The following is a 13,216-nucleotide window of genomic DNA, read 5'->3' on the forward strand; positions in this document are numbered from 1 at the left end:
TTTTGTGCATAAAAATTTTAATTGGGAAAAAAAAAAATTGTATCATTGTTGAACCAAAACAAGTCTGAACAGGCAGGGACAATGTATTTTCAAATCTACGGTAACATGCCAAATTTAAAATTGTTATATAAATAAATCCTGCTAAAAAAGTGCATAAAACACAGGGCGACCAACGATGTGAATGCCAATGTAACAGTGTACCAACGTCCCGATAATATGTAACTGGGAATAGAACTGGGCTAATGAAATCAACTTTAGACGGTATAGGTAGATATAGTAAAAATACTATGGGTATATTTATTTATAAAAGTAGAAAATTTACAGAACAAGAAATGATATAAAAAACTTAGTGAACATACTATAATATCGGCATATTATTCACAGTACATACATAGGAGAAATTTCATAAAAGTTGATACTAGTGCATGTATGTTAATCGAACACAAATCATAAAGCACCAGAAATTATATAAAAACTTTTAGATCCTTAGAACTGCATTGAATATGTAAACTAATTGATATGTTTTTTGATGTTTTCTTGTTCGTGTCATATTCTATGTACTATTAGACCGTTATGCTCCTGATGAAGCGTTTCTTCAACGCAAAACATGAGTAAAAGCGAGTAAAAGCAACCCCCATCACTCCGCATATTCAATGCAGTTCTAAGGATCTAAAAGTTTTTATATAATTTCTGGTGCTGTATGATTTCTGTTCGATTAACATACATGCACTAGTATCAACTTTTATAAAAATTTTCCTATGTATGTACTGTGAATAATATGCCGATATTATAGTATCATGTTCACAAAGTTTTGTACATCATTTCTTGTTCTGTAAATGTTCTACTTTTATGAATATACCCATAGTATTTTTACATATCTATATTTTACTATATCTACCTGTACCATCTAAAGACCATTTTATTAGCCCAGTTCGATTCCCAGTTAAAAATGTAAATTGTTATAATGAACCAAGGTGTTTCCCACCTATGCCAACTGCATAAAAGTATGCACATAAAGTATGCATACAAATGTGTACAATTGCTCTGCGAAGTCTGCACTTGGATGCTTATTCCTGCTGTGTATATTATAAACAGCTTTGCAGAAACCACCCTTGGGCAGCTCTGTACTTGACAGTTGTGATTACATCTGTAATCGCTTTAACAGTATAGTGTTTTTAAACGGCAAAAACAGGATTTTTATAACAGCTTACCTGTAAAATCCTTTTCTTGGAGTACACACAGCAGTATTCATTACATAATGGGTTGTATGGTCACCAGAGGTGATTGGACACTGGCACAACCAATCGATCAGAGACAGTTCCCCTCCATATAGCCCCTCCCATCAGGGAAGTACCACAGTTTTGTAGCAAAGCAATAAGGTTCCCTTTAAGAAGGGGGGAAAACTCTGTTTCCCGTGGTGTACTCCAAGAAAAGGATTTTACAGGTAAGCCGTTACAAAAATCCTGTTTTCTTTATCGTACACCAAGGGACACAGAGCCATATTTATTACATAATGGGATGTCCCAAAGCAATGCCCTATATGAGGGGGGGGGAGACACAGATCAAGCAGACTGCCATGGACAAGAAGCTCTACACTGCCGCCTGCAGCACCCTTCGCCCAAAGGCGGCATCCTCACTTCCCCTCACATTGATAAAATTTGGAAAATGTGTGGACTGAAGAACAAGTTGCAGCCTTACAGATCTGAGTCACCGAAGCCTGGTGGTGCACTGCCTAAGAAGTGCTTATCGCCCTGGTAGAGTGCGCCCTAACAGAAAAGGAGTTCTGTTCCTTAAACCATAGGCTTGAGTAAGAGTTTGTCGAATCCACCTGGAGATGGTGGATTTTGATGCCGCTTGTCCCTTCTTAGGACCATCTGGCAAAATAAACAAGACATCTGTTTTGCGTATCTGAGCGGTTGCCTGCAGATACACCTTTACAGCTCTTACTAGATCTAGAGCGTGTAATAATTTGTCCTCTGCTGTCTGCGGATTCGGAAAAAAAGAAGGCAGGACAATGTCCTGATTTACGTGAAAAGCCGACACCACCTTAGGTAAAAAGGCAGGATGGGGTCGTTGTACAATCTTGTCTTTATGACAAACTAAGGCTCTTTACAGGAAAAAGCTGCTAGTTCAGATACTCTTCTAGCTGAAGAGATAGCAATAAAAAAGGCCAACTTCCTGCTTAAAAGAATCAGCGGAATGTGGTGAATAGGTTTAAAGGGTTGCTACTAGATTCAGATCCCATGGGTACAAGGGAGACTTGGCAGATTGATCCGCAGTACCCCCTGAATGAAAGCCAGCACTAGGGAATGAGATGCCAGTGGTACTAAGGGCTAATTTCATATCCACTCCTAGCTGGCAAAAAGCAAGAATCCTACTTGTGTCATATCTCTGAGGATTCCATTTGTTCGTTTCACACCATGAAACATATGTTTTCCATACTTTGTAGTAAATTCGTCTGGAAGCTGGCTTTCTGGCGTTAAGCGTAGAAAGTACTGGACCTGAGAGCCCTCTCTTCTTCAGAATGTGGGTCTCAGCAGCAAACCGTCAAATTTAGCCCTTGTAAGGAAGGATGGAACACCGGACCTTGTGACAACAGATCGTAATGAAGCGGAAACTTCCACAGTGTTCCCACTGCCATCTTTATGATCTTGGCATACCAAGGTCTTCTAGGCCAATCTGGGGCCACTAAGATTACCGGAATTCCTTCCCTCTTGATCCTGCAAATCAGTCTCTGTAGTAGGGAGATTAGAGGAAAGGCATAAATCAGTGAAAACTGATTCCACGGCACTACCAGTGCATCTGATCTGTAGGCCAGAGGATCTCTTGCCCTGGACACAAAGTTGTCCAACTTCCTGCTGAACTCGGAAGCTAGTAGATCTACAACCGGGGTCCCCCATCTCTGGCAAATGGCCTGAAAGATTTTGGGGTGGAGAGACCACTCTCCTGGTGATAGCTTCTGGCGACTCAAACAGTCTGCTTGCCAATTCTCTACCCCTGGAATGAAAATTTCAGAAAGGCAAATAAAAATGTTCTTCTGCCCATCTCAAAATGCAATTCACCTCCTTCTGGGCGCCCTGGCTGCGGGTGCCTCCTCTGTGATTGATGTAAGCCACTGCTGTAGCATTGTCGGACTGAATCCGAACCGGATGGCCCTGTAACCTGCTTGTCCAGGTTTTGAGGGCCAAGTATACTGCCCGTAACTCCAGTAGGTCAATGGATAAGTCTCTCTCGGCTTTGGTCCATGTTCCCTGTTTCCAATAGGGCTCCCCAGCCCGTTAGGCTGGCATCTGTAGACACCACCTTCCAGGTGATTGGTAGAAAGGATCTTCCCTTCCACAAGTTCTTGGTCTTTAACCACCAACTGAAGTCTTGGCGCACCTGTGAATCCAAGCTCTGGGTAAATCCAGAGCTTGGATCTTCCTGTTTCAGGCAGCTAAAATCGCCTTGAAGTAGTCTCGAATGAAACTGGGCGCAAGGAACAGCCTCGAAGGAGGCTACCATCTTCCCCAATAGCCTCATGCAAAGGCGAATAAATGGTTTCTTCTTTGCTTTGACCTTGAGGATCAGATCCCTTAGCGATCCGATCTTTGATTCTGGTAGAAATACTCGGCTTTGAGCTGTATCAATGATCATGCCCAGATACCCTTTTTTGGGCTAGTAGTGAGGCTTTTTGTAGGTTTATCATCCATCCTAACTTCTCCAGGTATCTTATCGTAGTGGGTATAAAAAAAAGCCCTAAGGCTGACGCAGCGCTAAGAAAAGTAAACTTGATTATGTGTCAGATATAAATATGAATAAATAAAAAGTTAATTGGTGAATAAATCTGAATAAATAAATCTGAATAAAAAATACATTTATGAATGAAGCAGCTAGCACTAAAGTCAAGCACAAAGAAACTTACAACCAATATATAATTCAAAAGAGTGCAGCGCTACAATAATAACTCATGTGACAATAAAAAGGGATGTGAAATAAAAAAGGTGAGAAAAAAAATTCAACCCCTGAATAGAAATATATATAATTCCTTCATATGGACTTTCAGTGATTATTTGAATGGGACTCTGCACAAAGTTTCTCTATTTTGATTTCACTCATGAATTTCACGGAAATAAATAAATAAATAAAATATTATATATATATATATAAATAATATTTTATTTATTTATTTCCGTGAAATTCATGAGTGAAATCAAAATAGAGAAACTTTGTGCAGAGTCCCATTCAAATAATCACTGAAAGTCCATATGAAGGAATTATATATATTTCTATTCTGGGGTTGAATTTTTTTTTCTCACCTTTTTTATTTCACATCCCTTTTTATTGTCACGAGTTATTATTGTAGCGCTGCACTCTTTTGAATTATATATCTTAGCGTAGTGGATACAGCGTGATCTAATCCTGTCACTGATTGATCACAAGTAGATCGTCCAGACAGGCTGTTATCACTATGCCCTGTGCTCTGAGATTTGCTAGCAGAGGGGCTAGTACCTTTGTAAATACTCGGGGTGCGGTGGCCACCCCGAAAAGGCAGAGCCACAAATTGGAAGTGGCGATGTTCCACCGCAAACCTTAAGAACTTTTGGTGAGCGGGATGGATAGGCACATGTAAAAAGGCTTTCCGGATGTCCATCGACGCCATGAATTTTCCGACTAGTAAGGTGGCAACTACTGAACGAATAGTTTCCATTCGCAAATGGCGAATGTTTAGAAACGGATTTTATGATCTCAGATCCAGAATGGGTCCGACGTCTGTTTGGTTGTGGGATCACAAAACATAAAAACCTGAACCTTGCTCCCTTTAAGGGTACTTCTGTGATCACCCCTTGGGACAGCAAGTGATCCAATCCCTTGATAAAGGGTGCCCTTTTTAGAGGATCTTTGGAGAGCCGTGAGTTTTGGAACTGAGAAGATGGGATCTCTCGAAATTCCAGCTTGTACCCTAGGGATACAGTGGATACCACCCATCTGTCCTGGATCTCTGTCTGCCATAACGCTGAAAACTGATGAAGCTGCAACACCTCCCCCCCTACTCGGCCGAGCGGGGACGCCTCTTCATGAAGAGGTTTTGGGGTTTTGTTTGACCTTAGAACCCCACTGTTTCTTGCCTCTCTGGGGCTGGTCTTCCTTGGCTTTTGTAGCAGGCTGAAAATGCAGTCGCCACTGGCTGGAGGTAGATCTACCAGGAGCCGGGGACAGAGAACGTTTAAAACAAGGTCGCTTGTTTTTCTTCTTCTCTGGTAACAATGTAGACTTCCCGCTGGAAATCTTTTGGATGCATTTCTCCACGTCTTCCCCAAAGAGGCGTTCACCATGCAAAGGAAAACTCGCTAGAAGTTTTTTTGTATGGTACTTCTGCAGACCAATGTTTTAACCAAAGGACTCTGCGCATATGCACCAACTGGAGTGTAAGGCAAGACGCTTGCTGGATCAAATCTCTCATAACATCTATTGTAAAACAGAATGCCTTGGGCAAATTTTCCCATAGCTTGGCCTGCTCTGGAGACAACTCCTTAAGTCCTTCCTTTACCTGGTCCTTGAGGACCTGACACATACCCACTGCAGCTACAGCGGGTTGGGTAACTGCATCTGCCAGCAGGAAGGAAGATGTCAATAAGGATTCCAGTCTCTTTTCTGAAGGGTCCTTAAACACCTGTACGTCATCCACTGGACAAGTCAGGTTTTTGTTCACGCAAGATATGGCTGAATCTACTGCAGGTAAACTGCACTTCTTGGTGAATTCCTCCTACATGGGATAAAGAATTTAAAACTTATTTGGAGGAGAGAAACGCTTGTCTGGATGTAACCAATCTACGTAAATTAGCTTCTTTAACAAAGGATGGACTGGGAAAGATCAAGAACTCTGCAGAGATTTTAATGAGCCCAGGGAGGAGACAGGAGATTCAGATAATTCAGAGGAGGGCAACTTGAATTCCAATCGAACCACCTCAGCATAACATTGCACCTGCGATCTTAAAGGGGTTGTAAAGGAAAACATGTTTTTCCCTAAATAGCTTCCTTTACCTTAGTGCAGTCCTCCTTGACTTACCTCATCCTTCAATTTTGCTTTTAAATGTCCTCATTTCTTCTGAGAAATGCTCACTTCCCACGAGCGCACGCTACGCCATGATGGAGGCAGCAGAGGGGGGTCAGCTTTCAGGCCGAGGAGAGGCTGAAGCGGTCCAGTGGTGGCTAAAAAAACCTCTGTGCTGGTTACAAGAAAACAGCAGGTACCATGCACCAAGGACATATATACAATCTACAACAGTACATATGCGCACCCCCCGATAAATGAGAACCAGGCTAGGGGAAACAAATATATGGGTGAATAAACAGAAACCATCCAGTCTAAAAGACATAGTGGAAACATTGCCTTATGCATAGAAGCAAAATAACAGGCCAACCCATAAACCCCAATAACGTAAGACTTACCGTCGAACCAAGTTCCGTAAATACTTCCTTAGCCTACCTTTCCACGCCGCAGGGTATTGCCAAAGCAAGAGGCCTAGCCTTCACCCCTCACCATGGGTTTTGTCATAGACCTTCAGGGACCAGGGCACCACTCCCCTGGACCTATATTGCATCGTGGCAGCAGAAAACATTTGGTCCTTGGAAGGCACAAAGTTCTGAAGAGAGGCATTATAGGCCAAACCTCGTTCTTCACACCGAGGCCCGGGTACCGTCCACTTTGGACGGATCCGGTTTCTAGCCTGCCTAGGCCACCAAGGACCCTTACAGCATAGCTATCCAAACGTGACCAACACCTAAGACACTGGCGAAAAAACTGAGGTACTTCCTGTATGGGAGGGGGTTATATAGGGAGGGAACTTCCTGTTTTAGAGTGCCAGTGTCCATCACCTGAAGGTAGACTATATAACCAACATAGCAATTAATGAAGCAGCTCTGTGTCCCGTGATGTACGATAAAGAAAGGGTAGTTTTACCACTTGAAATGTTTTTAAGTATTTGTCCAAATCATCTCCAAATAGGCGTTCTCCATGAAAGGAAAAGCCAGCCAGAAGCTTCCTGCATGGTGCCTCAGCTGACCAATGCTTCAGCCACAAAATCCTGCGCATATGAACTAGTAGGAGAGCAAGGCGAGATGCTTGCTGAATAGAATCTAATAGTATCCACCGCAAAACATAAGGCCTTGGGTAGGCCTGCTAAAACTTTGGCCTGCTGAGCAGGAACAACTTTTATGAACTGCTTCATTTGATCCTTTAGGGACTGATATGCCAATTGCTGCTACCGCAGGCTGAGCTACACTTGTGTACCAATGTGCACGCCGGTATGCACGTCAAGCGGCAACTGCTGTCTCACCCTATTTACCCATTTCCCCCCACGTGCGCGAAAGCAAACAGTGGCCAAGCTGAGGAAGGACGAACCCGGGTGACCGCCGTCGAGGCATCCCCCCCCCCCTTCCTAACCTGCAGCAGAGCCTGAAGCGGAGAAGCGAGCTGATCCATAGACCTGCTGACACTGACCATCTTTATGGAAAGCATGGTAAGAAACACCAATTATGTTCTTACCATGGCAAGACATGCAACTACTCAAAGAAGAAAATCCTTAAAGCGGTGGTTCACCCTTATTAACATCTTTTTAGCATAAAATGAGGCATAGTAGCGCGAGCTACAGTATGCCTGTCTTTATTTTTTTAGTCCCGTACTCACAGTGTAATCGTAGAGACAAGATTCCGACTCCCCGCGGGGAATGGGCGTTCCTATGGAGAGGGAAGGTGATTGACGGCCGGCTCTGGCACGTCACGCTCCCCGAAGACAGCCGGAACAGGTCTCGGCTCTTCACGGCGCTTGCGCACAGGACTATGCGCAGGCGCCGTGAAGCGCCAAGTCCTATTTCGGGTATTTCCGGAGAAGCGTGACGTGCCATAGCCGGGCCGTCAATCATGCTCCCTCTCCATAGGAACGCCCATTCCCCGAGGGGGGTCGGAATCTTGTCTCTACGATTACACAGAGTACGGACTAAAAAAATAAAGACAGGCATACTGTAGCTCGCGCTACTATGCCTCATTGTATGCTAGAAGAAAAAAATTTTTTTTTTTATTAATAGGGTGAACCCCCGCTTTAAGAGCACCATAAGATGTTTCTAAGGATTATCTTCTCTAGCCTTATCCCGCCACATGATACTGCTGAAGACCAGAGACCCAATCTTCACCCATCACGGCAAGCCTTGTGCCAGACCTTCAGGGACTTGGATTCCCATTAAAGGGGGCCACTGACCTGGACCTGTATGGCCCCCTGCCAGAAAAACCTTTGGGCATTTGGGTATGTGCCCAAAGTGCTGGATCCCAGGGTCCAGTCCTCAGAGACATTACAGGCAAAACCTCATTCTTCCACAAGGCCCGGGTACCATCCATGTTGGCCTTTTATGGCACTTTGGATGGCTCCGGTTACATGGCTCTTTGATCCCGCAGGGATCCCTCAGTGGAGCCATTTCTTAGCACATCTTTAAGCGTTACCAACACCTTAGACACTGGTGAAAAAAACGGAGGTACTCCCTTGTATAGTAGGGGTTATATAGAGGGGAACTTCCGTCTTGGGTGTGCCAGTGTCCAATCACCAGAAGGTGGAATATAACCCATGTAGTTATTATGGCTCTGTGTCCCATGATATACGAAACAGAAATGCAATTTAAAAAAAAGGTGTTTTCTATACCTGCTGCGCCTGGAGTCAAGCAGCACTTCCGGGGGGAGGGTAGTAAAATGGAGGATAAATACAAGAATTTCATAAGTGTCAAACGTTTTTGACAATTAAGTTTATGCAAAGAGTCAATATTTGCAGTGTTAAGATGACCTTTCTATTTCAAGACCTCTGCAATTCGCCCTGGCATGTTGTTGTCAATCAACCAGTGGTGGCCTGTCCATAGGGGGTGCATGGGCGCTGCCCCCCAGGCAGTCATAAAAAATAAATAGAAAAATTATCCTTATGTGCACTGTGTTCGGGCGCCAAACACTTATGGGAAGCACCACTTCTATGCAATCACGAGATTGCAGACGAGGCGCTTCATTTACAGGGTTTTTACCTGCCCTGACATTGCATTAATCCGAGTTATGACATCACTTCCTGTGCCAGTAATAAACTGGAAGTGATGTCAGCAGCTCCGTGGAATGCACGGCCCAAGCGGAGTACTCTGCACCGTGTCCCCTGACTGGCCAATCCATCATTCACCAGCCGCCCCTACCTAACAGTAAGTGCCGTTATTTCCCATTTACAGGAACAAGCTCCAGTAAGGATTGCCAAATATGCATATCTGACACTCACAGTTCTAATCAGCTGATATCAGAGTACTCAGTCTGTATCTCACGCTGCTGCTCTTCCCCCTCCCCCCCCCCTCTAGCAGATTGCTTCTGTGCATGCAGTAAGTCATGGCATGGCAGCTACTGTGTGGGACTCTGTGATAAGAAGATGGGTGAGTTTCACAGCAACAGGTTGTTTTAAAATGTGTCAAAACGGGCATTCAGGCAGGGAAGAAGTTACCAAACATTACTGTATGGCAAGAGAGAGAGAGAACATGGTCTGTGGGGTAAGGCGAGAACATGCCAACTCCATCACATTACAGGGCAATTCATCCTCACTAACTCAGGTGCCAATATAACTAAATGCAAGTGCTGCTGGATCCCCTACACCTCTGTATACAAGTGTACTTTGTGTTCTCTGCATGTATTGTATATACTGTGTGTTCTCTGTATGCATTTATGTACTGTGTGTCCTCTGTATGGTCTGTATGTATTGTGTGTGCTCTGTGTATATTGTGTTTGGGCATTGGGAGCCATGACAGCAGGGGATGGGCAGGTAAGGACCTGGAGGGGTTTGCGCCATCCGATTTTTCTTCATCACCAGCCGCCACTGCAATCAACTTCTGCACCACTTCCTGACTGATGGCAGCACATTCTTGCATAATCGATCCTTGGAGTTTCTCAGAATTTTGGGGGGTTATTGTTCCTTCACCTGCCTCTTGAGGATTGACAACAAGTTCTCAATGGGATTAAGGTCTGGGGAGTTTCCAGGCCATGGACACAAAATGTACATATTTTGTTCCCCAAGCCACTTGGTTATCACTTTTGCCTTATGGCAAGGTGCGCCATCATGCTGGTAAAGGCATTGTTTATCACCAAACTGTTTTTGAATGGAAGTTGTTCTCAGAGGCTGTTTTTACCATTTGAGTGAGCCCACTTCCTTGGCTGAGAAGCAACTCACCCCACACATGAATGGTCTCAGGATGCTTTACTGTTAACATGAGCATGACACAAGACTGATAGTGTAGCGCTCACATTTTCTTCTCTGGACAACCAGGTTTTGTTCCAGATGCCTTAAACAATCAGAAAGGGGATTCAGAGAAAATTCCTTTACTCCAGTCAGCAGGCCATGAGTCCAATCCCAGTACCTTTTGCAGAATATCAGTCTGTCCCAGATGTTTTTTCCTGGAGTGAAGTAGTGGCCTCTTTTCTGTCCTTGTCACCAGGCCAAGCTGCTGAAATGTTTTTTTCTGTTCAGTTTCTTGAACTGTTAACGTTCATGTATATATGTGCACTGCATGGTGGCATCATTATGCAAAGTGTTATTTTTATTTTTACCCTAATTTGCTGCCAAAATTAACACTGGCACAAAGTTCACTAAGGCCAAAGACCTAGCAGACATTCTAATTGATTCCACAGAGGCAGCCGCCATATACCCAACTGCCTTCTGTAAAACTGGCAACATATCCAGCAGCACTTCACGGGAAGTTCCAGCTTAAAAATGCTCTCAATTGTTCTAGCCAGTGCTCTAGGTTCCTAGCTACCACAATTGAAGCCACAGCTGGTTTGAAGTTGGCTAAAGTTGAGTCCAATGCCTTTTTTAGAAGGGAGTCAGCTCTCTTATGGCATCTTAGGTCGCCCATAGCCTCAAAAGCTAGATCTGCATTTCAAGAGACCTGGAAAAAAAAAGCCACATCTAACCTGGGCCTTTTGTTCCACACTTGAGAATCATCCTCATTAATAGGGACTCTTATTAAGCGATCTAGAGAAAAAAAGGGGCCCTCTCTGGGTCTCTCCATTCCATTTTAACAGCCTCGGACAGGACCTTGTGTACTGGAAACACAGTGCTGGACTTCATCCAGGCCCGATACATTTCATCATGGAGATAACTGGGCTTTATCCTCCTGAATGTTCAGGGTAGTATGGATGGTTTACAACAGGTTGTCCACCTCTTCTAAAGGCAGCCTGTATCAGGAGGATGTGTTAACTTCATCTATTCTCTCCATCAGACTCTCCTGGGGAGTCGCCAACTTTTTTTATCTGAATCACTAACCTCTCTAGAGGCCGGAACGGACAGAAGAGGACTGGATGGTAAATTCCGCTGACCGCTAGGTTGTATCCCAGGACGTTGATCCAAAAAAAGAACAAAAACACAGAAAGGTATCCGACAACTCCTTTTGAAAAGGAGGTGAGAAGATCACTACACTGTGTTGGAGGAAGCAGATGACTAAGTCTGTTTGACTAAGTCTGCTATAAAAGCCTTACATAAAGGCTTGGTCCAAGAATTAAGGGTAGCCTTACAGGAGGGACATTTCTTTTTTGGAGGAGGAGAAGAGTGCCTGGTCTTTGCTGAGGCTTTTGCCTGAAAGAAACCAAGCAAAACAGACAACAACAGCATCCAACAATGCAACAAAACAGCAGTCAACATTGTACAAACAGCCTAGAGAATTTCTACCTAGTATTGGTCTGGGCAGGAGAGGGTAAAGTGACCTGTACTCTGAAGTGGGTTAAAAACACGTTCTCTACTTATCTATAATCTTTAATCCAAGTAAAGCTCGACAGCAACACTTTTTTTTTCTGCGGGGGGGGGTGTTGTAAAAGATTGTTACAATAGTCAGTGGATGAACTTACCTTTCTTCTTCTGTCGTCCCTCTGCATACCTTCTGCATTTTTCACCATATTTTCAATATCATCCTTGCTTAGGCCACCAGAAGACTGAATAACAACTGAAAAACAAAGCATGTCAAGAACTTAAGATGACAATAAGGGCTGAAACAATTAATTGACATGATTATTAAAAATAAAAATGGTTGTCAACTATTTTCATAATAGATCTAGTTGGCCTGCATACAGAATGCAATCATTTGCTAATATTTCAGAAAATACAGTACAGCATACATACAGCTCAGTACACTGTTCATACATGTCAGTATACACAGTACAGCACACATACAGCTCAGTAAACCATCCAAAAATGTCTATAAGTGCCTGAGAACATGTAAATGTGTGGGGAGCAATGCCTCCTGGGACATGAAGTCCTGGGCAAGAGAAGGAAGCGATTCTGAAGGCAGACTGAGGGCACTCTATTATACTTTGCGGCTTACTATAGGGGCACTGAGGGGAAGAGGAGCCAGAGGTGCCAGTGGGAGCCCCCAGAGAGGAGAATGCGGCTGCTATGTGTAATGGCTTTGCACAGAGCAGGTGGGTATGACAAGTGTGAAAGAAAATCGCAAAGTTTACAATCACTTTAAGGGCAGGGAAGAACAGCATCTAAGCCCAGAGGAACTGGAGGCTGATAGATTAGGAAGGATAAAGATTAGGAAGGATAAAGGAGGGCTATACAATTAAAGCGGGGGTTACCCTATAAAAAAAAAAAAAAAAAAACATTTTTTTTCTTCTAACATAAAATCGGCATAGTAGCGTGAGCTACAGTATGCCTGTCTTAATTTTTTTATCCCCGTACTCACTGTTATATCATACATAGAAGATTCCGACTGCCCACTGGGAATGGCGTTCCCAATCCAGACGGAAGGTGATTGACGGCCCGGCTCTGGCGCGTCACGCTTCTCGGAAATAGCCGAAATAGGCTTGGCTCTTCACGGCGCCTGCGCATAATCTGTGCGCAGGCGCCGTGAAGAGCCGAGGACCTACTCCGGCTGTCTTCGGGGAGCGTGACCGTGCCAGAGCCGGCCGTCAATCACCCTCCCTCTTGAAAGGAACGCCCCCATTCCCACAGGCAGTTGGAATCTTCTAAGTACGATATAACAGTGAGTACGGGATAAAAAAATTAAGACAGGCATACTGTAGCTCACGCTACTATGCCGAATTTTTATGCTAAAAAGTTGTTCTGCATGGTGAGACACCGCTTTAAGTTTTAAGTAAAAGCTTACCAGAATTTTGCATTGTATTAAAGTCTGTACCTTTAGTATTACTTTAACACTTCAGTCCCGAAGGTTTTACCCCC

General features: G+C 44.0%; 1 protein-coding gene across 2 annotated transcripts in view; it reads right to left on the reverse strand.

The window, feature by feature from the left end:
- HSPA9 (heat shock protein family A (Hsp70) member 9) overlaps positions 1–13,216 on the reverse strand; it is a 414,391-nt gene that overhangs the window by 61,570 nt on the left and 339,605 nt on the right. For both annotated transcript variants that reach the window (XM_040344789.1, XM_040344788.1), the window contains one exon: positions 11,884–11,978. In XM_040344789.1, coding sequence (XP_040200723.1) covers positions 11,884–11,978 — 95 coding nt within the window. The remainder of the gene's footprint in view (positions 1–11,883; positions 11,979–13,216) is intronic.

Source organism: Rana temporaria, chromosome 3, assembly GCF_905171775.1.
Source record: "Rana temporaria chromosome 3, aRanTem1.1, whole genome shotgun sequence".
Lineage (NCBI taxonomy): Eukaryota > Metazoa > Chordata > Amphibia > Anura > Ranidae > Rana > Rana temporaria.